General features: G+C 38.1%; 2 protein-coding genes across 2 annotated transcripts; one reads left to right on the top strand and one right to left on the bottom strand.

Moving 5' to 3' along the window:
- The first annotated feature begins 142 nt into the window (after positions 1–142).
- On the top strand, positions 143–10,415 carry TDO2 (tryptophan 2,3-dioxygenase). The gene is made up of 12 exons (XM_083861165.1): positions 143–227; positions 570–675; positions 1,139–1,229; positions 2,036–2,106; positions 3,805–3,932; positions 5,616–5,802; positions 6,534–6,641; positions 7,621–7,732; positions 7,859–7,916; positions 8,411–8,490; positions 9,058–9,148; positions 9,628–10,415. Exons 1-12 carry the CDS (start codon positions 193–195, stop codon positions 9,779–9,781), a joined length of 1,221 nt encoding a protein of 406 aa, XP_083717291.1. The 5' UTR covers positions 143–192; the 3' UTR covers positions 9,782–10,415.
- A 77-nt stretch (positions 10,416–10,492) lies between these two features.
- On the bottom strand, positions 10,493–19,566 carry CTSO (cathepsin O; the record flags this gene model as incomplete). The annotated part of the gene is made up of 8 exons (XM_083861070.1): positions 10,493–11,758; positions 13,104–13,196; positions 13,639–13,802; positions 14,921–15,042; positions 16,432–16,599; positions 17,638–17,771; positions 18,800–18,905; positions 19,438–19,566. The coding sequence occupies 8 exons, from the start codon at positions 19,564–19,566 to the stop codon at positions 11,724–11,726; spliced, it is 951 nt and encodes a 316-aa protein (XP_083717196.1). The 3' UTR covers positions 10,493–11,723.
- Between the last annotated feature and the right edge of the window lie 7,230 nt (positions 19,567–26,796).

Raw genomic sequence — 26,796 nt, 5'->3', positions numbered from 1 at the left:
TCCTGACCTTAGTGCTGTGATAGTTTCTGTAATTATTGAAGAGTGGGGATGGGCTGAGAGCTAAGGAGAGGAATTTGGGGGTTGGCCTTGGCAGTGAGATAAGGCTACATATAAGGGAGCTGCAGCAGGTTTAGGAGCACTAACAAGGTATTTTCCCCAGTGTGCAGCTCAGCGAGTTTGGATCCTGAAATCATGAGCCAGTGCCCCTTTGCGGGGAAGAATTACCTGTGAGTCCTTCATCTCTGTGTTTTGCTTTATAAATTCAATTCAAATGATAAAGTGTTAGTGCAAAATATGAAATCTCAGAGAGGAATTACTTATTATCAATAAATAGCTGTAGCTATTGCTAAATTAATACAGATCACACAAGGACTTGTCTGAGCACTTGTTATTTGATGAACTAAATGTGACAAGAGAAATTTCAGTTTTTATCAAAAGTCTGCTTTACTGGTTCTGTTTATCAAAATAAAGCATGGTTTGAATTGCAGGTGCACCTATTAGTAGAAAGGCAGGTATATTCATAGTTCTTTAATTAAATAGTTCACATATTTACTTCATTTTCTTTTTAGATTTAATTTTAGCAAGCTATCTTTGGAAAATGAAAATGAAGACAAATCTCAAGAAGGAATAAATAAAGCCAGCAAAGGTGGGCTTATCTATGGAGAATACCTACAAGTAAGTTTAAGGATTTAATATTTGCTGTCCTGGTTGCTCTTACAACTTGAGGCAGGACCTGTGTTTGACATTTCTCCCAGCAGTCAGTCAGTTACTAAGACAGATCTCCAGGTGTAACAGGCACAGGTTCCTGTCTCACCCGGGACCTCAAGGTGGACTGTGGGAAGACCTCAAACTGCAAGGAAGATGGATATTTTGGGGGTTTTGGTAGGAAATTATCCATATTGGCAAGCCTAAACTGTAAAGTGACACACCACAAAAAGCTCTCTTTACTCTGACAATAATCACTCAGCTATTTCTGCACGCCAGCAGGCTCTGTGCAATTTCCTTGACAGTTCGGAATACTTGGTTGGAAAAATATATTTCAGAAATATAGGGGGTAGGATTATGTCAGGGGGGACCAGTCATCATCCTATAGTAGAATTGAGAACTTTACATAACAGTTCTTATCTTTATTTTTAAGCTGAACAAAATATTGAATGCTCAAGAACTTGAGAGTGAGAAGAAAGGGAAAAGAATCCATGATGAGCATCTTTTCATTGTGACACATCAAGGTAAGTGGAGGAGTGCAGTGGTGGTTGACCAACATTTTTGCCACAGGGAGTTATTTGGTGCTGACACATGTAATACACTATTCATTTTCGTTTTAGACACTAGCACAGCAATAGCTCTGTCTTTTATCTGTTTTACATTTGTATATATTCATATATAAATTGTAAGGCAGTAATCAACTCTATGCTTGTGAAACCATAAGTATAATCTTAGGATTTGGTAAACCAAGATATGGATGGTTCTATTCTTAGAGAAATTAAGGTGGTGAAAATCCTGGTGTCATCCAAGCAACAGGCTGCTAGGCAAATTTTGTGGGTGTGCCTCGTGCCTTCTCTGAAACTTCAGTTGTAACCATCTAGAATCTGTCTAGAAATCAGCACATGCATTAGGCACTCCCTAATGCCCATATCTACCTATTTTTCAGACCCTGGCCTGATGATATTTTCTGTTATTGACAGAAAACACATAGATCGTAAGCAGATGTGGAGTTAGATTTTATTGAAGTATCAGATCTGGATTTTCTTTTTCCTCCATTTGTAATGAACAATCTGTAGATCAAATATCCGATGTGTAAAACCTATTTTTAAAAATTCTGTCAGTATTCTCAACTATAGATTATTTTGTCTAATACTTTAGGTAAAGAATGCTGTAACAGGTAGTACATGTATGTGTCAACATCTTCCTGCACGTTGGCAGTGTCAATGTAGGCTCTTCATTTCAAATCAACATGTAAGAATTTTTCTTTCTTGGTGCTAAGAAGAACAGGGTAACCTCAAAGTTGATACTAACAGTGTCTTTCTTGTTGTAGCATATGAACTTTGGTTTAAGCAGATTTTGTGGGAAATGGACTCTGTGCGAGTGATCTTTCAAAATGGTCACGTAAGTTAAAAACAAATATTATTTTGGGAAAATTCAGCCCTGATTTTCTCTTGCTTCCTGCCTCTCATTCTGATATACTTGGGTTTACTAAAGCAACATGTGCTCTTTTTAGAAACAGCATCAAAAGACCAAGTAAAATTTGGCTGAGTGGCTGTTATATCCTGACAGTACAAATTTTTGATCAGCAAAATCTTATTTTCTCCTGAAGTACGCCTTTTGTGTAGGTCACCTTCCAAGGCCAATTTCATTGGCCAAAATGCTCTCAATAGTCTCCTGCTAGTGTTGCATAACTGCAGAAACTTAACTTGGAAATATTCTACTGCAGAAAAAAGCAGGCTCAGAGGCAAAACAGAAAAGCAGAAGGCTCACAGGTATTCTTATGTTGAAAAGTAATTTCTGCCTTTGTTCAGTTTCTGAAGTCTCCACACCATCTCCTTCCATCCAGTACCTGCTGTGATGAGAACTCATTTTTGTGATTGTGTAATAGTAAATCCAACAGAGAAGCAAGAATACAAAGCAATGTAATACTGTGTGGGAATTTCTGAAAATTACAAAAAAAGCAACTCTTCACATTTGTCCAAAGCTAAACACACATTTTAACAATAGGTAGGAATGGAAAACTCTTGAATTGATACCATATCCACAGAAAAATCTGACTGCATGCAGTTTGGAAATACCTTGAGTAGATCATTAGCATATGCCTACAAAGAAAAATTGAAACTAGATCAGATTGAAAGAAGGAACCTTCTTGAACCATAAGGTCCAATGAAAATGTTCTCTGTTGTCCACTATATTCCTGATTTCGTTGGCTTTTTATTTTAATATTTTATCAAATTGTAACTGACCATAATCAGTTCTTTAGAAGGATTATTTATTTTTCTGAAAAATGAAGCGTTGCTTATAACCATAATTTGAAATGTCAGTGTTAAGGTCAAGTACACAGACAAGCAATTAGGGAAATGATTATCATCTGCCATTTTTTGTAGTTTGATATTTCCTGGTTGCATGCCCAGATTTTAGAGAGAATTTTAATCCCGTTGAAACTGAAAGGAATTTTAGCAGACTCCTCTGCAGGCAAAGTGTTTAACTTAGCAAAAAGAAGAACTTCTGTTGTTTCCATGTAATATTTTCTGTTTCCCACCAGATGTAGTCTTTTGTCTTCTTTTCTGCTTGCTAATGCATGTTTCTGATGAACGTGTTTTAGATGTGCTCTCCTGATATATCTGTCAGATTATTTTGCTTCTCAACTTTTAAGTAATTTCCATACCTGCCTTATGGTTTGTAGAATAGAAATTATTCTAGAAGTAATTATAACAGAAAGTATGTAATTTTCATGCTATATAATATTAAGTTACAATAATATTATAATTATTGGAAAATATAAATTATTATGCTTTAGAATTTAATTTCCTTTACTTCTATTTTAGTCAAAAACATAGAAAAGAAAAAACCCTCTATGACAGGCCTACCTGTGATGTAACATCAGTCAGAAAAAAATGGATTTCAATCTTTGAAAATTAGAGTTTCAGTTCTAAGTTAAAACCAGAGTGCTCTATTCCATATGAGATTCTGCCTCTATGGATTTCACATGGGAAGGACTTGGGAATATAGTGATGTACCATAGTGAAAAGACATGAAGTAACTAGGTAGGATCTAGAGAAAACATTATTCTGGTTATGATCTTTATTTTTTCTACAGGTAAGAGATGAGAGGAACATGCTGAAGGTTATTACTCGAATGAACAGAATTTCACTGATTCTGAAATTACTTGTGGAACAGTTCTCAGTTTTGGAAACTATGAGCGCATTGGACTTCTTTGATTTCAGGTAAAGACTTATTCCTCCACAGCAATTCATGAGCTGGTAATTCCCATCCTTAGAACTGATTGTGAATTTTGCATGTGTGCTGGTGTCAGCAAGCTGAGAGCTCACCTTGGAGAGGTAAATGACGTTAAAGTGCAAGGGTCAATTATGAAATTGACCCTGACTGTGAGTCCAGCAGGTTCTGCAAAAAGTACAAGTGAATTGTTGACTCTTTTGTGTACGGTGCTGCTGACTGATTTCAGGGTCAAAAGTTAAAACAGCAGAAACAACTGAAATAGCTCATGGTTCTGCTAGCAATTTAGTTGAAACTTGACACTGCAGATTGAAGCCTTGTTCTATGGCAAATCATAGAAGTGGTTGGGGGAGAGACATGCACTCTCTCTAGATTATCAAACAAGTATTTCAGCTGTCTTGGGTTTGCATGGTGTTGCCTTGAGTCTGCAGTGCTGGAGGCTTCGAGTGGCTGAAGAAAGCATTGATGTCCCTTGTAGTTTTTCCCCAATAACTTCTGTCCAGTAGCAGCTCAATGTATTGCTGGGCTGGATGGTGGGTACCTCTTCTGCTTTCTCCTAGACGTTCTCTGGGATCCTTTGGTTTGCCTAATCTCTCCCATGGTGTTTCTTTCTCTTCCCTGACTACATCTAGGTCCTTCCACCACACTACCATGTATTACAGCTCCATCCACTTTCTTCCTTCCCTATTCTTCTCCTGCTTGTGTCACTTGTGCATATCTGTCTGCCTTGTGACCTCAGTGCAATCCAGCATCCCATCCACTTCTGTATTTTGGTAGCCTTTCCCTTCTATCTTTTAATGTTCCATATTAAAAAGAGCAGGAAACAACGATTTTTCTCCACTTGTTTGAATGTAGCATTACACTACAGCAAGGGAAATCCATGGGCTAATCATCTGTTTTGATCCATACTTGCTTCAGCTTTTCAACCACATTCTGTCATTTGATAAGTAAACACAAGATTAAATCAATGATGTGTCTCTGTCAAATCTTGTACTCGCAATTCAAAATGCATTACAATTATCTAGCAATGTGGGATTTCAGATTACTTTTATTAATAATTATTTTTCAGCATGGTCAGATGATTTAACTCTTAAGATTCCCATTAATGAATCCCTCAAAAAAAACCCCCACTCTAAGTTTTTCTGAGCAGTATTCTACTGTATAGAATAAGGCGATATACAATATTGCATGTATATATATTGCATGCATAGACTTATATGTAATAATACATAGGAAATATGCTGTATATCAAGACTATTTAAAATGCATTCATTGCCACATTGTTGCTGTGAAAAGTTTTGTAACAGCTTTTTGGGGTGTAGCTGCTTAGTCTGTTTGGAAAGGAAATGATATTCACTGACACTGCCTCCTGTGCATCACATGCACAAAGCTGCCATTTTAAAGCACAAATCCACACACTTACATTTGCACTACCTGTGTGTGCACAAACAATATAGAACTAGAAAATGAGATTATGTTATATGTACATTGTAGTTGCATTAAAATTGCTTGGTTTTTTTTTTCCTTTTCCTAAAGACAGTCATATAAAAATGTCCTCAGCTATTTGATATTCTTCAGATGTGAAATACGGGGGTTTTTTTGAGAACAAGAGAAATCCACCATTGTAAAATAACATCCTGCATTTTTTATCTTCTTTTCTTCTGTTCCCAAAGATACTACCTAAGCCCAGCCTCAGGGTTTCAGAGCTTGCAGTTTCGCTTGCTAGAGAACAAGATTGGTGTTCCCCAAAGTCTGAGAGTCCCTTATAACAGAAGGCATTACCGTGATAACTTCAAGGGACACGATCGTGAACTACTGCTTCAATCAGAGCAAGAACCAACACTACTGCAACTTGTGGAGGTAACAATGTCTGTCTCGGACCTTGCTTCATTTTCCCCCATCTCCCAAGTACATCTTTCATTAGTGTCAGTGACAAATTCTCCTATCTTAAGAGAAACAAGCATGCTGGAAAATTCTGTGTCAATTGTGTTTTGGGTTTTAGGAAAATTTGGCATGAAAGAGTTAGTTTTTAGTAAACCAACTGATTTTTCACACCATCTCCCTTCTGTCTGAAAATTCTGGCTGTTAAACTGGTAAATTGAATTGTGGAAGTGTGAGCTAAGAATGTAAATGCACTGTTTCATCTGCATTGCTTTTCATGACTATAAGCCCTTTCGGGAGGAAAAACTAAAAACTGTTAGTGATGGCTATTAGGTTAAAAACTATAGATAGCTCTATGTCTTCCTTCTGAGATTTATCATTACTACTATCCTATATACATATATATGGGGAATCAGATTTGTTTTCCTGTAGTTTGTTTTAAAGATATCCTTAGAATGAGCCAGCTTCTGTCTTCCAGCATAGGCCATGCGATCTGGAACATGAGGGGGTTGGTATGGCACCATTACACAGCTGTAAATCATCCACACGGACATGCTGAATTTAGCAATAAGCACTTCTACAGGACACTAAACCAGAACTGTAGTAGTAGGATTTATGTTGCTATAACTTGTAATTCTAGGATAATGCAGTTGCATTGTTATTGTTTGAGTGTATTATTATTATTATTACTACTACTATTATTATTAAAGGCATGGCTGGAAAGAACTCCAGGACTTGATGCAGAAGAATTTGATTTCTGGGGACAATTTGAAGAGAATGTTTTAAAAGGCCTAGAAGAGGAATTTGCCTTGATGCAGGTATATAGTGTGCTCTTGAACTATTGATAAGCAAAGACATCTGACAAAATGATATTCTGATATAAATTTAGCTTTTAGCTTACTCAAAGTTTCTCTCTCACTTCACTTAATCTTCATCAGTCTTTGTCTGCAAGAAGCAGAAAAAATTGCAAATCCTTCAGGAAATAGCAATTTTTTTTAAAATTTGACATAAAAGACAATTTAAAGCATGAGATATGTGGATGATTTGGATTGCAAAAGGGATGTATTAGTATCAATGGAAGGGCTGAAGTTGATTTTACTGAAACTACAACTTCACCTTTAGTTAGTACTTGCATCTACACCCTAGAGTAACTATGAAGTTTGAGCCCCTGAGCTGTGGATATGGAATATCACTCTTAATAGCCCATTTCTGTTTAACAGTATATGGCAATTTGCTGCTCGTGGCAATTTGCTGCTCTGTGATAATTTGAATTGCAATGGCAAATAAGCACCAGAAAATCCCTATTTTAAAACCTGCAGCTTTAAATAAAGTTTTTTAATGTTTTTGTTTTTAATGAAAAAAAAAACCAAGAATTTATCAACTTCCTGAGAATATCTGTTTATGGCTTTCTAATTCATCTAAACTTTTTTACTTACAATTTTCTTACCCACAGCTATACAACAATGTAATTTTTTTTGCCTTGAAAACAAATAAATCAGACTTCAGGCAAATTATGATTAAATTTTTTTAAGGCCTCCAGACCAAAAAAAGTGATAAATTGCCAGTTTGTTTGAATATTCTTTATCTGAGATCTGAAATCTATTTAATCGCACATTTCTTGATAATTGTACTTTTTCAAAGGACAGTGACTCATGTATCTTATTTGAAAATACAGTTCTTACATCTAACATGCAAATTTCAGAGTATTTATTTAAATGAAAGTTGCATAACGAGTCATTAAAGTGCTTAATTTTCCCTGTTGAATTCTAAAACTTGTCTTTGTTTTAAATACCAAAGGCCAAAGCAGAATCAGAAGAAAAAGATGACTTAATGGCTGAATTCCAAAAACAGAAAGACATATTACTGTCATTATTTGATGAAAAACGCCACGAACATCTGCTCAGTAAAGGTAGACTTTATTACCATATGTCAATATGCACTTTGTATGTTTTAAACATGTTATTTATAAATGTTTGTTACAGCATTAAAGTTGCAGGAGAATGAGCAACAAACTAAGGACACATGTATTTTACAGGAGAGAGACGACTGTCCTACAAAGCACTGAAGGGAGCCTTGATGATCTACTTCTACAGGTAATGTTGTAAGATGTGTCTTTGATGGTGATTGGCAGGAGGAGAGCAGCACAGGTTCAGTTAGGCTGGAATGGGCTGTGGGAAGCAATCTATTTCAGCCCTCCACAGGAACCCTGATTAGTCAGATACAGCTCGAAGGTCAGACCAGACTGTTCTGTGCCATGTCCAGCTGAGTTCTGAGTATCTTCAAGGATGGAGGTTGCACATCCCCACTGGGCAGCTGGTCCTTACTTGACCAGATGCTGCTTCTCAATTGTAACTAGTAGTTGCCTTGTTCCACCTGTCCTAGAAAGATCTGGAGTCCTCTTCCAAGTTCAAAAACAGAGGGGCGGATCCAGACTTACACAGCAGAATCATTTGTTAAAATATCTACTGATATTTCAGTACCAATTTAGAAAAAGTCTACTTTAAGTCATTAAACACTGGTGAAATGCAACTTTGAAAAATACAGCTTATGCCGAGACGTCTCACTGTCTTCTCTTTCATTTTCCAAGGGAGGAGCCTCGTTTCCAAGTTCCCTTTCAGCTTCTTACCTCCCTTATGGATCTTGATGTGCTCATGACTAAATGGAGATGTAAGTTTGACTTTTTTGACTGTGACACTCCCTCTTCTGGATGCAAATAAATTGTTCTATCTCTGAGTTACACCCAGTCTTAGAATTGAGCTTTGGAGTTCATGCTTTAGGAATGAATTTTTTTTTGTACTCCAGCCAAGAGAAAAGATCAAGAGCTGCTTCTGTGATCATTAGATATATACATATAGCTACCACTTGTATGACCTGCTTTAAGTCTACTATCTTATTTAAGGGACAGGTATCTATTTTTCGATTTATCCCAAAAAGTCGTGACATGTCTTTATATGCAAACATTCCTTCTGCCTTCTTCCCTATCCAGACATACATAAGTGGATGTACAATTCTGTATTAACAGTGCATAGTAATGGGTAATAATTAGTGTGTTCATTCTAAATTAACAATAATTTTGTATTAATTGACTGAAGAATGGCAGAATTAACTCCTGAATTGCTGAAGACCTAATAGTTCTGTATCCCAGTAAAGATCTCTGAGTGACTTTAATAAGTGTGGCTCTTTAGTCATATCTAAACACTGAACCAATGCCATTTTCTCCTGTTGTATCTTTAGATAACCATGTCTGTTTGGTGCACAGAATGATTGGTGGCAAGGCTGGCACTGGAGGCTCATCAGGCTACCAGTACTTGCGCTCAACAGTGAGGTAGAAATAACGTGTTTCCCCTGTTACCTGCAATAACACAGTTCATAAATACTCTACTGCTGGGAGGCATATTTCAGATGGCTCACTGGAGGCCAAAGGGCTGCTGATTCTCTTCTGGGACTCTAGCATCTCCCCTATGTTAGATGGTTAGACTGATGTTGAGGATTGAATGCCCGCTGTCTTTCTTAGAAAGCTCTCCCCCTCTTCCTTAATGTCAGGTTAACCTGATTGTTCCTGGATAAATTCTACTAGAGGTCCCATCATATGGACTCTGCATTTTAAGAGAAAAGTTACTATAGATCCCTATTAAGCCTAGTCTGCTGTGCCCTAGAAAGTTAGGATTGGATTCTTGCTCTGCAATATTCAGGAGGGTTAGTGCAAGGAATCTTATTATTTGCATGAGAAGGAATGATTACTGAGGATTTAAAAATTATGGCCTTCTATGCTGATGGAGTTATTGTTCCAATTGTCTTTTTCAGTGACAGATACAAGGTGTTTGTGGATTTGTTCAATCTTTCAACATTTCTAGTGCCAAGACACTGGATACCAAAGATGAACCCAAGCATTCATAAATTCCTTTACACAGCAGAATACTGTGACAGCTCCTACTTCAGCAGTGAGGACTCTGACTAGCCTGCCTTTCTAGGCTGGTTGCTGTCAAGAACTTCCTGACTTTCACCTGGAGTTGTGCTCCCACCTATTCTCACAGAGTGTGGGTCTGTAAATATGTATTTATGTATGACAGCTTTGTGAATAGTACAATTGGCTTGTGGAAGAAATTAATGTCTTGTAGAAAAAATAAATCTGTATTGAGCTAGCCTATGTTAAAATGATATGGCAATTCAACCCAATGACCAATTTAACTCTTAGTTGGTTTCTTAAAGCCTACACCTAGAGAAAGGGAGAAAATTACATGCAGTTATTATGGTCATGACTTATCTGTACATATTTTTGTATTTGCTTGTTTGCCTAATGGCTGTGACTAATTTATGTCTAGTTGAGGATATAATCAGTCTCATCACCTTCAGAAGAATATAAGTTTCTGAGCTCTAGAACAATTTCAAAAGGAATTTTGGGCTAAAAGTTTCAAAAGGTAGATTCAAAAAAGTAAGTCTTGAATCTATAGAAACCAAACCATCCAGAACTTATCAAGAATCATGTTGCTATCTCTTTACATGTGAACGGAAATCCCTTACATGGAAATACTGTTAAAAATAGCAGATATGGCACTTACTTTGCATTTCAAATAAAGCAGTATTAAAGCTCACCTTTTGTTAAGTCTTCTTCTAAAGCAAACTATAAAGTGCAAACAAGAGTATGGCAGGCATTTAAAGTGATTTTTATTTAAATTGGTACACAACAAAAGGCAACTTTGGCTATAGAATATTGTTACAGCAGCATCATCTTCTCATTAAATGGACTTTTGTCTTTCTAAGTGCTTCCTCTGGAAATACAGTTGTGCACTGTAGGCTGGAATTTCTGGTAAGTTCTCTCTACTACAGCATTTCAGGTACTTATACCTGGCAGTAGCACCTCAAAAACACTGGAGGCACATCTGTGTTTCGTATTGCTATGACTACATTACCCTTATCCATGCCCATTAGGGACTTTGTTTTACAGTTATGGAAGTGTGTTATCTGTTGTTTGTAAGCCACTCAGGGAAGGCCAGGCTACACAACATTTAGAGTACAGAAGACTTCACATTTTTTAAAACTGAACTTTTCAGCCAAGTAGCAAAACTTGAAGTAAAGAAACATCATACTTTTGGTATTCCTTTCATTTAAAATATTAACAATTAGAAGGACTACAACAGCAACATTTAACAACAGACAATTATAAATACTCATTGCATTTGTCATAAAAAGGTTATAAAAAAACTAATCTAAAAACACAGTACAGTAATTGAGTGCAAAAATACAAGAATTGCTTCAATACTTTTCATAGTAGGCCTTCTTAAAAGATAAAGTATTCCAGGTAAAAAATTCAGAGCATTTCAGAAATGACATGTTTTATTGTGAGTTCTAGCTACGTTTGCCCACAGCTGCAGTTTCACAGCTCACCAAAGCTGGAACATCTTTTCATTACCAGCAAGTCCCACCTCTGAATTCAATTAATGAGGGAAATTTAACATTCACTCTATTGGATGTATTCTGTAATAGCTAACTTTCTAAACTGTTAGTCATGATTCTTATATTCAAATAATTTCAAATATACTCTTATACTAATTTTTTTTATCCAAACTCCTTCTTATTTGTCATCATTTCTTTCCTCTTAAGGTTTTTTCTATGGAGTAGTATCCAACACTTGGATAAAGCTTACATTTGAGGCTTCAGTCCATCTTTGTAATTTCTATTTGTGCACTCTGAAGTTCAGTCTTCTTACTCCATGAGAAATTTGGCATTAAATACAAGTTCCAAATAAAAACATTTTTTTAAACTTCAGCCAGGAGTTGCAGGAATTGCCCTTACAGCCATTTCTTATATTTGAAAATGGTGTTCTAATCACATCTTCATATACAGTGTCAGTGCTCATGATACTTGTGGTCTTTGACCAGCTGTAGAGGCCCAGAGAAGTGTCAAACAAATACTGCTGAAACTGTGTCTGCTATACCTAGAAAGGATGCAAAATTTGGTTTTAATAAATACTGAAGTGGTGACTTCCCAGAATTCATATTCACATAATGCCCTCTTCCCTCCATTCCATGACAGTAGGAATCCAGGGAATAATCTGCAACCTTTTTATTACTTCCTTGCCTGGTACTGTGTATAGTTGAATCCTAATCTCCTCCTTCCTCTGCTTTTCCGTACAAAATTTTATATCCTGGTGGTCTCAGAGCACTTCTAAATCAGAAGACAACATCTCTGTGAGAAAAGGAGCAACTGTCCTTTGCTGTGGTAGTGTGGTACACTACAGAAAACAAGAAAGATCCTGCTTTTTGAAAGAACAGGTTTTGAAAATAACACATCTGTTCTCCATGCCATCTCTATAATTGACTTGCTTTACCACTACTTCTAAATTTCTCTCTCTTTCCAAACTGTTTATACAACAACAGTAAGAACAAAGATCCAGTAACATGAGAAAGGTATGATTGGATACGTTGCTCTGATCTTTACTAAGTGCAGGCAAAATGAATATTGTCTATTCTTTATGTGCAGAAGACACAGGTAATCTAACACCTCTTGCAATGACTGAGACCTACTGTGAAACACACATGGAAGGGAAAGCCAATGGGTTATTCTAACACATAAAATTACAACAGATACACAACACTTCCTATCTAGTGGAAATATCCCACCAATGTGGCTCAGCAATCTGATGATAAACCTGAGCCTGGCTTGCCTTACCTCCATCTCTAGCACAAACTGGGTATTGAATCCCTTGAACACAAAGAAAAAATACATGCAAACAACAAAAGGGCAGGAGACTAGCACTAAAAGGATGTATCTCTGTCCTACAAGAAAAGCCATGAGCAGGGTACACAATTCCCAGTTAGATTCACTTTTTGTATTTGTTTGCTAAACTGAGCCCAGAGATGATGCTACCACCCAGACAAGGACAGTAGCTCTTTTACCTACAGGGAGCACAGGGATGGCACCCACCCAGAACCATCACACAGGGCTGGATATTTTACAATGCCATTACCTCTGCATGGTAAGGTACAACAGTACTTTGTTTGTTTTATCTTATACAGCTTTGCCTTTACGTGGTGCTTTTCGATCATTCAACTACACGGGGCTTCATTGAATTAGCAACCACTTTATTTATTTTTCTATCTGGACTCATTTAACTTCTTTTAAAGCATAGAAGTGATCTGTACTCCCTCTCTGAGGATCTCATTATATCTTTATTATATATTGTATTATATATTATATTATGATCATATTAATTTGTGAGAGCCTTTGAGAAACATATCCTAGCCCAAGGCATTTACCACTTACTTTTTGTCAAGACTTACCACAGACATTGCCACCTATCTTAACACGAACGTAGCCATCTATTCCCCAAGTTGGCCCCCAGGAGTTCTGTACAATCCAGTAAGGGATGCTACCTGGAAGAGACATTTCATGAACAAGGGGCAACGTGAGACTTGGGAAGCTAACACTAAACAGAATTAATTAGCATTTCAGGAGCTCACAGTTTCTGATGGACTGATGATACAGGGCAATGAAACCTACTGTTGTTCACATAGATAACAGAGCTGATATTCTGATATGGGAGGACTGAATACGGGCTCTTCTAGCACAGCCATGGTCTTGACTTTACAAGAATGAAGTCCCACAGAACTGAAGAAGCTATGACAAGAAGAGATTTTCTTCTGGCTGATGTGAAGATGATGTGATATTCACAGGACTTTCAGAATTGACATGACATCAAACCCAACAGCTTCCAACAGAAAACCGAGTTCTGGATTTTAATCACATGTCCCACAAAAGGCAATTTGTAAGTAAAAGAAAAATCCCTGTGCTGAAGTTCAGCTGGTGGAAACTCACCTGTTCTGTCAAAACCAGTGATAAGAACAGCATGGTTTGCTCTTCCACTGGAGCAATGGTATTGTATGATTCCACCAAGATAATCCTGCCAGCTAACAGCATCGACTGTCACTGCCAAAGGGCCCCAGCTGACAAGCATCCTCATCATCTCCTCTTCCTGACCACTGCAAAAGAAGTGAGTAAAAATACCAAGTTAACTTAGCACAGTAAAGTGCTTTGACTGAATGTTATCTACTTGTTAACAGTTTAAAAATCAAGTAATTAAACTCTTTCCTCAAAGTTCTACATATCACATAACACAGATCAGTAATTATGTATTTCATATACTACAGCACAGTGATACAAATATAGGACACACAAACTATGGGGCAGGTGTAGTTCCAAACACATAATGCTATTAAAAAGCAGCAGGTTTCTAGGTCAAGCCAGTGGGCACTACATACTTTTTGTAATCACTCTTCTCGATTAAAACCAGCTTTTAACAAACTTTAGTCTGTATTAGAATTTCCCACTGTTTTTTAAACCTATAGAAGCACCTCTTAACACAGTAATACACTAAAGTATGTGTCTCAAACATACCAAACCACAGGACATTCCACTATCAGACATTTATCCTTCAGTGTTCAGCACTGGTCATTAACTAAATTTGGCAAATACAGACTGGCAAAGTTATGATTGATTTTAGTTACTTATACCTAGAAGTGTAACAATTCCTAGTCAGAATAATACTTCTTGTCTTTATTCAGTAGCTGTACTGTACTGATAAATATTAGAAATGAAGTTTCTTCACAAAGAAACCTAAAAAGCTGAAGTTTTTATAGAGTTCAGTTGACAACACTGCTTCTAAAGTTATGGGCTGGAGAGGATACAGGTAGGTGTGTAAATGAATACTGAAGTAATTGAATGCTTCCTAATTTTTTCAATAAATTCCAGTTACTATTGGTAGGATTTACTGTTTATGACAAAAGCAGTGTAATGTTCATAAATTAAAACCTGTAACTGACTGTGTTCCAGTTTATAGCCAATTTAAAAGACCAACTTTGAAGACACAAGCTTTCTCATTTGAACAGGCTTAGTGATGGCAGTGTTAAGTGGATTGCTTGTGGTAAGCCTTAACTCTCAAAGATGTTATGCATTAATCCTTCTCCAGCACACAGCTACAGAACTGATGCAATCAACCTCACAACCTTTGCTTGGTCAATGCACTTATTCACTCCACCTTACCTGAAGATTGCTGGACACTGAAGGAAAAATACAGAAAAAAAAAATTAGTAATACATACCTGAAGTCATATGCAGCAAATCCTGTTATTGAAACTCCAAAACCTGAGCGTTCAAAATAATGGCACAGTCCTGTCTGAGCTTTAAAAGTGTATTCTGAATCTCTCACGAGTTTTACTTTTGTCTGTAAGAAGGTAATTGAGTAAGAATTTAATGCATTTGACTTTACTACTATGCAGCTCAAAACATATAAAGAATGACCACATAACCCACTCAAAATTCAGTGTGCACTGGGCAAGATTAGAAGTAAGAATGTCACATTGTGAAATAAGTATTTACTATCTCTAATTTCCTTGTTCACTGAGCTTTAGAAGGGATTCAGAAATCTTCAAATAAGAAACTAAATTTAAAAGGCATCTCTGGTTTAAACAAACCTCATAAAAGCAATCCTGTCAACTTCAAGACACAGATATTAATTAAGCTCATTCTCTTCAAATGACTTCAACACACAAAATTATACTCTCCTTGGGACAGTTCAAGAAGCACATGTATCCCAAAAATTATATAAAATACTGTAAAGTCCAATTCTGTTCTTAGCATGTAATTCTCATGCCAGTACATGATGTATGAATTAGCCTTTTAAACTTTTCATGTCTTCTGCAGTACAGCATGTTTATGACAGCCTAATTCTTTTGTGGTTCCTCTGCTGCCAAGTAAGAGGGAATTTTGCTTCAGAGGAATAAAGGTGAGTATTCCCTGTTGTTCTTGATATTCAAACTTAAGCAAGTTATCTAGACTGCTATTAGCCATGGGTATATTGCTCTTTAGGGGTAGAATTACCCTTTCTTAAATTCTGGGGTTTTTTTTTTTTTTTTCTTATTAAAAAAGTGAAGAATTATTTTTATATTTTGTAATTCAATCTGAATACTTTTTATTTCAAAGATATTAAAGTTTCTGTTTACCTATGTTATTACCACACATTTTTAAGTTTTAATGAAATGAAATGTGTTAGCAACAACAGAAGTAGAAATTTTGAATGCATTTTCAATGTTTTAGGCTGCAAGGGAAGCAAAGGTAAATGCAGTTCATTTTATTCTGAGGTTTTCCACACATACTTTTACATAATTTTACAGTGTTTGCAACAAAAACTATTGAGATTTGAAAACAGAAAATGTCAAGATCCTTCCTTTCCCCCAAATGCTGCTGCTTTAAATCCACAAAATGCCGTATGCATATGTGACTCTGTCTACACTGGTACTGTATGCCTGCAATTGAATTTAGGAATATTATTTTCAGTCCCAGTGGACTGATTTGTTACATTCACAAGAACCTGTATGTTCCAATCAAATTCCAATTCTGCTTGAACTAGTTCTCTCTTGGTTCCAAACTACATAAATAAGCATACATACATAGACACCTACACATGTGTGTATGCATATATGCACACACACGATTAAAAATAAAATAATCAATAAAAATATTTCACCTTCCCCATCAGTTTTTTCCAGTAAATAAGAATGCTAATAGAGAAGCTGATGAAGTTTTTTGGGGATTTTTACGAAGAGTCTCAAACCTGGTTCAGCCAGCTCAAAGCGCTAACCGTGGATCCCCCGTTGCAGCCGTAGTTATTGTACGAGCAGTCGATGACTTGCTGCACACTCAGCTCCTCCAGGGTGTTTCCTTTGATTGCATAGGCAGACTCTATGCCACCTACAACACTGAAAGCCCAGCAGCCTCCACACTGATAGAGAGAAAAGGGAAACAGCAGAGAAAGCAAAAGTCAGCTTTGTTTTTGAAACATGATGTGAAAAAAGAGGCAAAAGAGTCTTCCAATGCTTTTCATTTAAAACATCATCTTTGAATGCTGTTTTTAAGGCAACAATAAAGAAATGTTATCATCCATTTGAAACGCTGAACTCTTTTTCCCCTTAAATTGATCTCTGAATGCTAGAAATGCATTACAGGTGTCTTACTTTAAGGACTCCTTCCTGATTAATTTCTATTCTTGACAATAGGTCTGACAATGCTTTTTACTGTTAGATATCTATTTTCCAAAAAAAAAAAAGTGGCCTCAGAATGAAATTAGTTTTTAACCACATTAGTAAGTTTTCCTAGAATTTTGTAGAAACAGATTACAGTTTAAGAAATAGTAAAGTGAAATTAAACATAATAGAAAAAATCTTAGATGATAACCATCTATACTGCAATTCTAGGCTCTTTGAACTGTGACATTTAAAATAAGCAGCTGAATTTACTCCTCACAAGGTGCTATGTGAAGCACAGAAAGGAGACATTGGGGATTGAACATCTTGTTTCTTCCCAGTGACCATAACCACTCTGGGATAAACTGTAATTGTGTGGGGTCTGGTTACTTTCCTATTATGAATGCATCTCCTGAGGAATTCACTGGTAAAGATGTGTGTGTTGACCAGCCAAGGGGATTCAGTCATGGGAGAAAACCAACAGGGAAGGATCTACAACTCTTCAGGTGGGATGAGATCAAGTACTGAACTTAGCTTGGGTCCTTCAGAAAAATACAAAATGCACATGGTGCAAAATACTTGGAGATTCAGTTAACTAGATCAAAAAATATATTACAGTTTCTAAATGCGCAATTTCTATACCTCATTAATTTAAGCCTAATACTGCTTTGCATAAAATGCTACATGACTTGTGCCAGTGCTCCAAGGAGTCTTCAGGCAGAGCTGGTCCCTGCAAAACCTTCCCTGTGCTCCACACCACCTGCTGAGAACCAGGAATGGAAAACACCAGGACTTACTGTCTGCTGATTTCTCACTTCCGCAATGACTTTCTTGTCCCTCCAGTCAAACTTCTTTGGCAGAGGCTTTTCCTTCCCCTTTGGCACTTTGACATATCTGGGAAGTTTGTGAGGTAGGCTTCTCAAGTAAATAGCTAAACAGAATACAAAAATCTATAAATCTTTGAAAAACAAACAAACAAACAAAATTATATAAATACCATCAACAACTAGTTTACCAGAATTCAGAGGTAACTTTGATCTACAGTTACAACCATTGTATCTCATTCTAAAATCCATAGAAAATTCATGTATTTTAAAATAATCATTGTGCTCCAGAATGAATATAAGTATTTCTACAGTTTCAAAAAGAACAGAAATACTCTATGTAGGGCATGTGGGTAGGAAGTATGAAGATTTTCTGAAGTTGAACAATAACCACAGATACTCCATAAAGCAAATTTTACTTGAAAATTTCCGGAATTTTTTACTTACTTAAAAATTTCTTGTTTTAGCCATGTACAAGGGGAAAATAAGAGGAGAATAAAGTAAAGATTCTGAAACATTTGCAAGTTGCTGGGTTTTCACTAAAATATGTTGTTTAATTATTTAAAATTAACACAAAATGTTAAATCCTCTGATGAATGGAATATGTAACAAGAGACATGAACAGCAAGAAGGGAAGGTATCAGACAAATTTTCTAGGGGAAAAAATTAAGTATGTCATATTGCTCCAGAAAGCTCCAGTTGTCATTATGCAGCCATGGATCTCCAAGCATTGCTTGGACTGCAGTAAACTTTGTGCTGGGGTAGGGAATATGAACTTACTAGAGAACCTTGTGTAACTTCCTTTTTCAAAAAGGAAGAACCTTGTGTATCTTCCTTTCTTCTACTGCAACTGAAGAAAGCTTTAAAGAGCAGTGAGAAGAAAGAAAGAAAGAAAACCAGAACTGCCTGAATACTAAAAATATGTTCAGGCTGTGGGCAATTGAACCTTGCAAGACTACAGACCATGAAGAGGACTGTTGTATCCTCCAGAAGTACTCACAGTTTGGTACCAGCCATTGTAAATTAGCTGACTATCAGCATGGGAAGAATCTGTAAATGTGAAAGACACAAGATTCTGGGAAAGAATAAAAAAAACCAAACCAGAATAGGCATTAGAAGCAACCAGAAAATGTACCTTTGAACTCCTCAGGAAACAGGTGAGAAAACTGATTTATTCCATAGACAGCAGTCGTATTATCTTTTGATGACGAATTCAATAATCTAATTCTTTTAGCACTTTCCTGAAGGAATAAGAAAAATAACGGTGGGCATTATTAAGTTAGCAACAGGGACAAAACTGTAAGAGCAGAAAAAGAAAAGGTTAGCAACAGTAAACATGAAACTAGGTGACAAGAGCACAAATCCATCCTGTGTCGATAGAAAACCAAGGGGCAATCCATTAGACTAATTTCAACTCCTAAAAGAGTATTTGTTAAGTGCAAGACATGAAACAGACAAAAAAGGCAAGCTCTCAAACTCATCTGATACCCTTCTCTGGCAGCACAACAAACCTTGTGGTGCAGAGACATGCAAAAACGCCTTCAGATAAGAGTTAACCCCATCACTTCAGGTTTTTTATGAAGAGAAAGAACAGCATCATGACCCAGGGGCCTCTCTCCTCCTCCCGGCAGCCCGAGGTCGCTGGGCACCCGCAGGGCTGCCCGGGGCCGTGTCCCGGCACTGAGGGCGGGGAGCTCCCCCGCCTCCCGGCTCCATCCCCGGCCCGCAGAGCCCGCACCGGCCCCAAGCATGGCGAGGGAAGGGCGGACTTACCCGCAGAGCCGCCGCCGTTTCCTCCTCCCGCAGGCGGGTGTCTGCAGGCGCCGTGAGGGCGGCGCGGCCCGGCCGCAGCAGCAGGAGCAGGAATAGGAATAGGAGCAGGAGCAGCGCCCAGCGCGCCATGGCAGGCGGGCCTGGCCGCACCCACAGCCGGCCCCGGGCGGGAAAGGGCTGAACCCTCCTCCCGGCCCAGCCCCTGGCCCGAGGCTGCGCCCGCCGCCGCTCCCCGCGGGAAAGGGGCCGGGCCGGGCGGGGCAAAGGAGGGGCGAAGGCGTGCTGAGCCTTCAGGTTATAAATCCGTGCAAGGCCTTCTCCGAGAGCGGAGTTAGTTGATACCTGAAAGCTGGGCTGCTATAGGAGAGGGAAGGCAGGCTAGAGGCTTTATGAAGGGAAGGCACGGCTGGGGAGGGCAGAGCTGCCCGGTGCTCGCAGCCCCCTGTCCCAGTGAGGGAGCTGGTGCTGATGGAGCACACGGAGAGAGACCATGGCTTCCCTCAGAAACCGGCCATGGTGGGACTTGAGTGAGCAGCTCAGTGTTCAGCTTTTAAAAGCTCCATTAGGCCACTATGGGTTAACAGAGCCCCCTCTTCATTAATTTCCACCACCAGGCGTTTTAGAATATTTGTACTTTTTAAACCTGCCGTATGTTACAGTTCTCCCTGCTGCTTTCCCCACACACACCCTCTTGTTAACACGACCTGAAGGCACAGCTGCCCTGTCCTGGTAATGCTGTGCTTGGGGACCAAACCAGCTTTGCCTTTGCCCTCCTCCCATGGAATGGCTGTTGGGGGATCGGCTGAGCTGCCCCAGGTTTGTGTCAGAGTCTGTCCAAGGATGTGATTTGCCTCACAACTGTCTCCGATGGTTGGGGACCGGGACCCCAAAGGGAGCCCCTGGCCTGGCTGAGGTGAAACATCTGTCGCTCCATGAGAGCGGAATGCAGGAGCAATGGGACTGGTTATGGTGGACTGAGCTGAGACTTTTTGTCCCAACTGGCCTGTCCGTACCAGGAGCAGCTTGTCCCTGAGCACCCAACCTTAACACAGGTGTTTCCTGCCTCGGCTCTGTGCCACTCGCTTGGTTCTCTTTGGCTCCGTGCCACTCGCCTTGATCCTCGCCCCAACCAACCTATAAAGACTCTGGAGACCCCGAACACCTTTGTGATCACCCCACTGGAGAAGATCCCGTCTATGGGCATCTCTACGCCTTGAGGACTCCGACCCTCCACGTTGGTAGCTATAATCCCCTTCCCCTCTTTCTCTATCTTTCTCACTATTCTCTATTTTCTTTCCCTACTATAGCATTGTGGGCACTAAATAAAAGTGCATTTTTTGTTTAGGCAAACTGAGTTGTCCCCTGGTGTGTCTTTTGCGCTTTGAGATCTCCAAAACGAACCATCAGGTTCCCCACATATGTTTGCAGACCCTGACACGTGGAATGGCTGTTGGGGGATTGGCTGAGCTGCGACCAGGTTTGTTAAAGGAAAGGCTATTTATGGCTCTTATATGGAAGAGCTTGCTACCAGGGCAGATTTTATTGGTTATTCTGATACAGTTTATCACTGTAAACCCGTGTTTGGTGGAAATGTTATTACAAACTCATATTGACAGATTGAGGTCTTGGATCAGCATAGGGACTGAATGGTGAAACCTCTTTAAGGATGGTTTGAACCTCAGCAGCCAAATTCTCAGACAAATTACATCAGATTATGACTGGGCACTGAGGCCCTCGTGGACAGTGCAGGGTGTGGTGTCTGGCAGGAGTGTCAAAGGACAACTCCCTATGGTGAGCACAGCTTTGGATGTTCTGGTTGTGGGAGGAACAGAAGCATTAATGCAGCACTCACAGGGGTTTATTCTCTATGGTGCAGTATAATGCAACAGGAAAGAAGTTACTTTGCCAGTCATGTAAGTTTGCCAGTTAGTGTAAGCAACAGAAAGATGCTGAAGTTTTGCTTTATTTAAAAATATACTTTTCATTAAAAATTTAAGATCTTCCATCAATCTAGCACAATCAACTTTCTCTAAATTGGCCTGCTGCCCTTGAAATCTGTTGTTCCAGGATTATTATTCTTAAGCTAAATACTTTTTTTTTTTCTAAATATATAGTCAATAAATTTTAAACCAGCCAACCTAGCTTTAATAGAACAAATAGATAAACCTTCAGCTATTTTTCGGTTATTATTTCTATAGACTATGCAGTTTTCAAACAGATGTAATCTTGTTTGGAGAAGCTGTTTTGTATCTAGACTTCAAGGGTTACTTCTCCCGTGAAACACATGAGGGCAGCAAAGGACTTCTGAAATGTAGTTGCAAACCACACAGCTTTCATTTTTATTTTAATTAAAATAAATAACCCCCAAACAAACAAGCAAAAAAATCTCCTCCTATTTTGGGAAAATAGATGTATCTCAGATTGATTTGCATTAAAAATTCTGTATAGTATAGGAAGAGGAAAAGGTTTGTTTCCCCTGGATTTGCCCTCTGGGTACTAAATAGATGTTTCAATTTATCTTGTTCGGGAGGAGAGATTGTAAGAAAAGTCAGTGTCTCCTCTGGTGACTGGCTCAGGGGGAAGAAAGTGTAACAAACAACCAAGGGTAGGCGACTGACAGCCAAAGTGTTTCAGAAAGCTTTATTTTTTCCACTGAACTACCTACCGTGCCATAAAAACATTTTGTGCCTGTACACAGAGAGCTCATTCTACAGGCATGCAGTCCCTGCTCTGCTTTGAATTACTCCAGTGTAAATTTAACCATGCTTCATTAAGATAAAACAAAATACACTTGTAAAAATAATACTTGTAAAAAAGAATTAAGGCCTATAAAAAGTACAGGGTATAGAGGTGTTTGGTGGGTATGTTGTTTTGGGGTTTTTGTTTGGTTGATTTTTTTAAAGGCTTTATTGATACAGTTCTTATTGGTTCATTACACAGGTAAGCCATATATTAGTTACACTAGTCACCACAATGATGTATTGTGATGAAAATATTTTTATGCTTCTGTCCCCCCGAAACTCTGATTTAGAATTTTATAATTGTAAATAGTTTTAAAAAATATATATTTTAATGAAATTTTACTTATCTGTATCCCATTCTGGCTACTCATTAGAAGTATTTGATGAGCTGAAGCAATGCATACTAAGGGAAGAAGCAATGATGAATATATATTTAAGAACCTCTAAACTCATTGTAAGATGTTTTCTTTAAATGAGGCTATTCCTTTATTAAGAGAATTTGCTTCCCATCAACTGCAAAACACCCATTTCAAAAATTTCTCATGACACAGAAGTGGTGTGGTTTTTTTTTTTTGTTTTTTTTTTTTTTTTTTTTTTTTCTCCAGTGATTTTTTTTTTGCTTAGCTGTTTGAAATAATTAATTAAATCTGGTTGGGCAGCCTAGCTTCAGTGTACCCTGGCCTCTGTGTTTATAATTAGCATAGCAAACAGGGCACAATACAAGAAATTATTTCTGAGTTGGAGACAAGTTTGCCAAGGATGGGTGTTTCTACTCCTAAAAGCATTAATGAGATGTATTAATGGACCTTCAGGTAGGACTGAGGCCAAATAAATCCATTTGTGTTTTGTGGTCTTCAGTCAGAGAGAAGTTGTCTAAATCCAGCAGATGGAGCTAAGTGCTCTTTCTTAAAAAGGCTTCCCTTCTTAATCTTAAAAAGGGAAAAATTACGTGCAAGGATTTGCTTATTTTAAGACCTTGCAGAGATGTTGTTTGCTATTACAGTTGCACTGGTAACAATTATTAAATGTAAGCAAAGCAAAGTGAAAATTGCAGCCTTGAGGTGAAATCTATTCCTGTGAAGGCAAGTGAGTGGTGTTGATGTAGCCAATGTTCAGAAGTTGTCTTTTCTGAGCCCCCAAATGGACTTTTTAAAATTTTTGAGAAGCAAAGAAATTTATAGATGGGAGCACTTGGATTTGCAGGAATAACCAAACAGTGCCAGGGGCTGCCTTAGGTAGATCATGACAAATGTGTGTTGACCATGAAGTCTCTCCTGGTAGAATGATCTTCCTTTGCAAATAATGAAATAACTGTAGGATCTGCTTCTCAAACCTGACTTGTCTGTATCTCAGCTGAATATCCTAAACACCAGGAAGTCTTTATCTCCTTTAAAAAGGTTTTTCTTCAGTCTTGTCAGTAAGGGATGAATTATGAATGAAGGAGGGTGGCAGTGGAGCTAATAAATCAAAATCAAACAGTGAATCAAAAACTAAAAATGCAGAAAGAAGCAACACCTGTTCTGAGTGAGAATGAACTAAGAAGTCTTGTCAGTTTTAGGGATCTGAGAATTGACTTTTCTCTGAGAAATCGGATTTGCTGATACTCTGATTTTCTGTCTTCATTGCCAGTCTCAGTTGCCAGTGTCTACAAATTCACATTAAATATTCTCAACTGAGAAAATTTCTCATATCCAGGTAATTCAAGTCTTATTTTCTTGTTGGCTTTTTGATTGTTAATTTCAGTCTTTTAAATATTGTATTATCTCAAGAAAGTGGATTAAGTGGTCAGCTTTTCAGGAAGAATTTCAGGCAATATTTGGTGCAGCTTGGCTTAAGGGCACGAGTGTTGATAAACATTTTTTCACTCTGATTGTTCTGATTTCTTCCATCAAACTGTTTGACTGTGAGATGTGGACAAAGGGCTTATTAGGTAGAAGTAATGCTGTTTTACAGAGTCTACTTTGTGTATTTCTGTAAGTGCTCCAGTTAATTTGTTTGTATATTCTTCATGAATTCATCCTCAATGACTTTGTTGGTAGAGGAATCCAGCAAGAGATTAAGAGGCCTTTCAAAATTCACCTAACAGGAGAAACAAAATTAAAGAACAAAAGCATCATTTAGGAACTATTTCTATCCTACACAGATTTTTGTGCTCCTTTTTGGAGGATCTGCTTGCTGACTTTTTCCATGGGTGATTATATTTCAAAAATGCTGTTGAATCATCCCAACTTTATATTCTTTCTGTTTCATATGCAACGCCTTCTTCTTTTGTTTTACTGTGGAACTTAAAAAGAACAGATTTTACAGTCACATTGATGTGAATCAGTTGTGACTTACTGCTGTGATTATAATGCCATTGAAGTTATACTTTGTCCCTGAAGTGCTTTTTATCCATAGCACTTCAATGCCCTTTGTGGGAAGGTCAGCAATGTAAAACCAGTGTCAAATTTGCACCTCAGACGTGAGGTCTGTGTCCAAGACTAACCTGTTGTCCTGGGTTGTAGTGTAGGATGTACACAAAGTATTTATTCTATCACCATCTTCATGAACTGTTCAAACCAAGTGGGGCAGTGCTCTAGTGTTGGGCTCTTCTGCTAATGGCCCATCAACGCCTGGCCCGTGACTCACAGGTAACTCCCTCCAGGAGTTATCTCTGTTTAATGGGCCATCAAGGACCCACTTCACACTCATCATCCCATTGTGAGATGCTCTGCCCAGAGGGAGGAGCCAAGCATTCTCACCTGGATATAAGCTGGGATTTGGGACAGTGCAAGCAGCCCTAACCCACTGGATTCCCAGAGGAGCAGAGCTCCCAGACCTTTCTACAGGATCACTGCTTCAGGAAGAGCCCCTCACCTGGACTGCTTCCACCACCCTGCTCAGGTTGTATTCTGACTCTGTCAGTGGTCCTTTGTGTTATTTTATTTTATTTTATTTTATTTTATTTTATTTTATTTTATTTTATTTTATTTTTACCTTTTACCTTTTACCTTTCTTCTTATTAAATTGTATCTCTGACTTGGAGCCTCTCACTCATTTTGCTTTCTAACCACAATACCTGTGCACAGAAAGACAAGGTCTGTTTTACATCAGTAGTTGAGTTTAGCTAGCCACATACAGAGCATTTACAATGTGTTTGTTGTGATAGCTCAGTGTCCAAAGGCTATGAGTACGTAACAGGATAGAATATGAGGGACAGTAATACATATTTAATATTACATGAAAGGGGTTTAATATCTAATTTAACACTTACATTGAAGTTTCACTTAAAATTAACAACATTACAGTAATATTTTTTAAACAATAGTTTTAAAATAGATTGAGGTAATTCTTGAGGGAACATTTTGTCTGAAGAATTAAATATATATATATATATAGGATGTATATGTGTATGTTCATGCTGAAACTGTGTGAAAGATTTTTAGACTTTGAGCCTGTCAACCCCACCAAGAGTCTGCACTGAGTTACCAGCATGTCACTGGGTTTTAATACTGATGGAGAAACATTGTGTCAAACTATGCTCTTTTTGTCTTTATGTGGTCATTTCTGGGGAATGTAAACATAATATTCATGGCCAGATGTGGATGTGTGGCTGAGATTGGTACATGCTCTGGCTTCTCTAAGAGAAGCAGTTATCTCTGCTACTTGTTCAGGATGTGTTGCCAGTTGCTCTGAGCAGAGCACTGCTCTTTACTGACAGGTTACCATGTATGTTTCTATGCAGACAGAATTTTATTTTTTTTTTTTCTCTTTTGAGACTGAGGTGGTTATCCTTCTTTTGAATTGAACATAATTTCTCTTTGGAGTGGTTGAAGAAGTTGTAGTAATCTCTACCAGGCTACCTAGGGTCAACATCAGACATGCTGTTTCTTTTGTTTGACCATCAATACACAATAAAGTTAATATTTTCTGTGCTCAAAACAATTTTTCTCATTAAGTTAGTCATGCTTAAGTATTTTGAAATGACTAAGAATTCAGTGGAATTAAATAATGTATAATTTGAGCTAAAAGGAACTGCAGAGGTTGGACTGACAATGTTTTTTAACCCAATCCATTTCGTTTCAATGTTAAGAAAAAGTACTTTTAGTTGACACCATCATTCATTTCCAGCCAAAATGAATGCAAAGAGAGTATAAACACCTAAAAAATTAGATTTCACATTTGTAGACGGCAAAAAGAAATGAGCACTAATGAGTGCTTAGAAGATTTTTAATATATACTTTTGTGGTTTTGGGAAGAATATGTATTACCTGAGACATCATCCATTTACAGCACAGGCTGGCTGCCCCTAGCAGTTAAATAACTGAGATGTTATTTGCCTTAACAATTTATCGTAATTTGGAGCCAAGGAAATGTGTGCAATTAAAATGGACACTAAATGCTGTGTCAAGAGGTGCTTACCTCAGCCTAGCTTCCAGAGCTTTCAGGAGCTCATTTTCCCCAGCAAGCCTGCCATGTTAAAATCTACCCTTGCTGATTGCATGGGCAGGCTGCCTTAAACAGTGCTGAGTTTGAGCTGCCACAGGACTTTTTCTTTATAAAGAGTGTATTTCTTTGGAGGCTGCAACCACCCTGCACTAGCTGCACCCTGTCACCTCATCTTTGCCATGCAGTAGGC

This window comes from Zosterops lateralis, assembly GCF_965231275.1.
Source record: "Zosterops lateralis genome assembly, chromosome: 5".
Lineage (NCBI taxonomy): Eukaryota > Metazoa > Chordata > Aves > Passeriformes > Zosteropidae > Zosterops > Zosterops lateralis.
This window is presented reverse-complemented; position numbering and strand designations above follow the sequence as displayed.

Excerpts from the sequence above, each read along its gene's own strand:
- TDO2 (XM_083861165.1), top strand. The coding sequence starts at position 193 with ATGAGCCAGTGCCCCTTTGCGGGGAAGAATTACCT. Across the intron at positions 2,107-3,804 it reads TGATCTTTCAAAATGGTCAC|GTAAGAGATGAGAGGAACAT; the intron begins GTAAGTTAAAAA and ends TTTTTTCTACAG. Across the intron at positions 9,149-9,627 it reads TACTTGCGCTCAACAGTGAG|TGACAGATACAAGGTGTTTG; the intron begins GTAGAAATAACG and ends TGTCTTTTTCAG.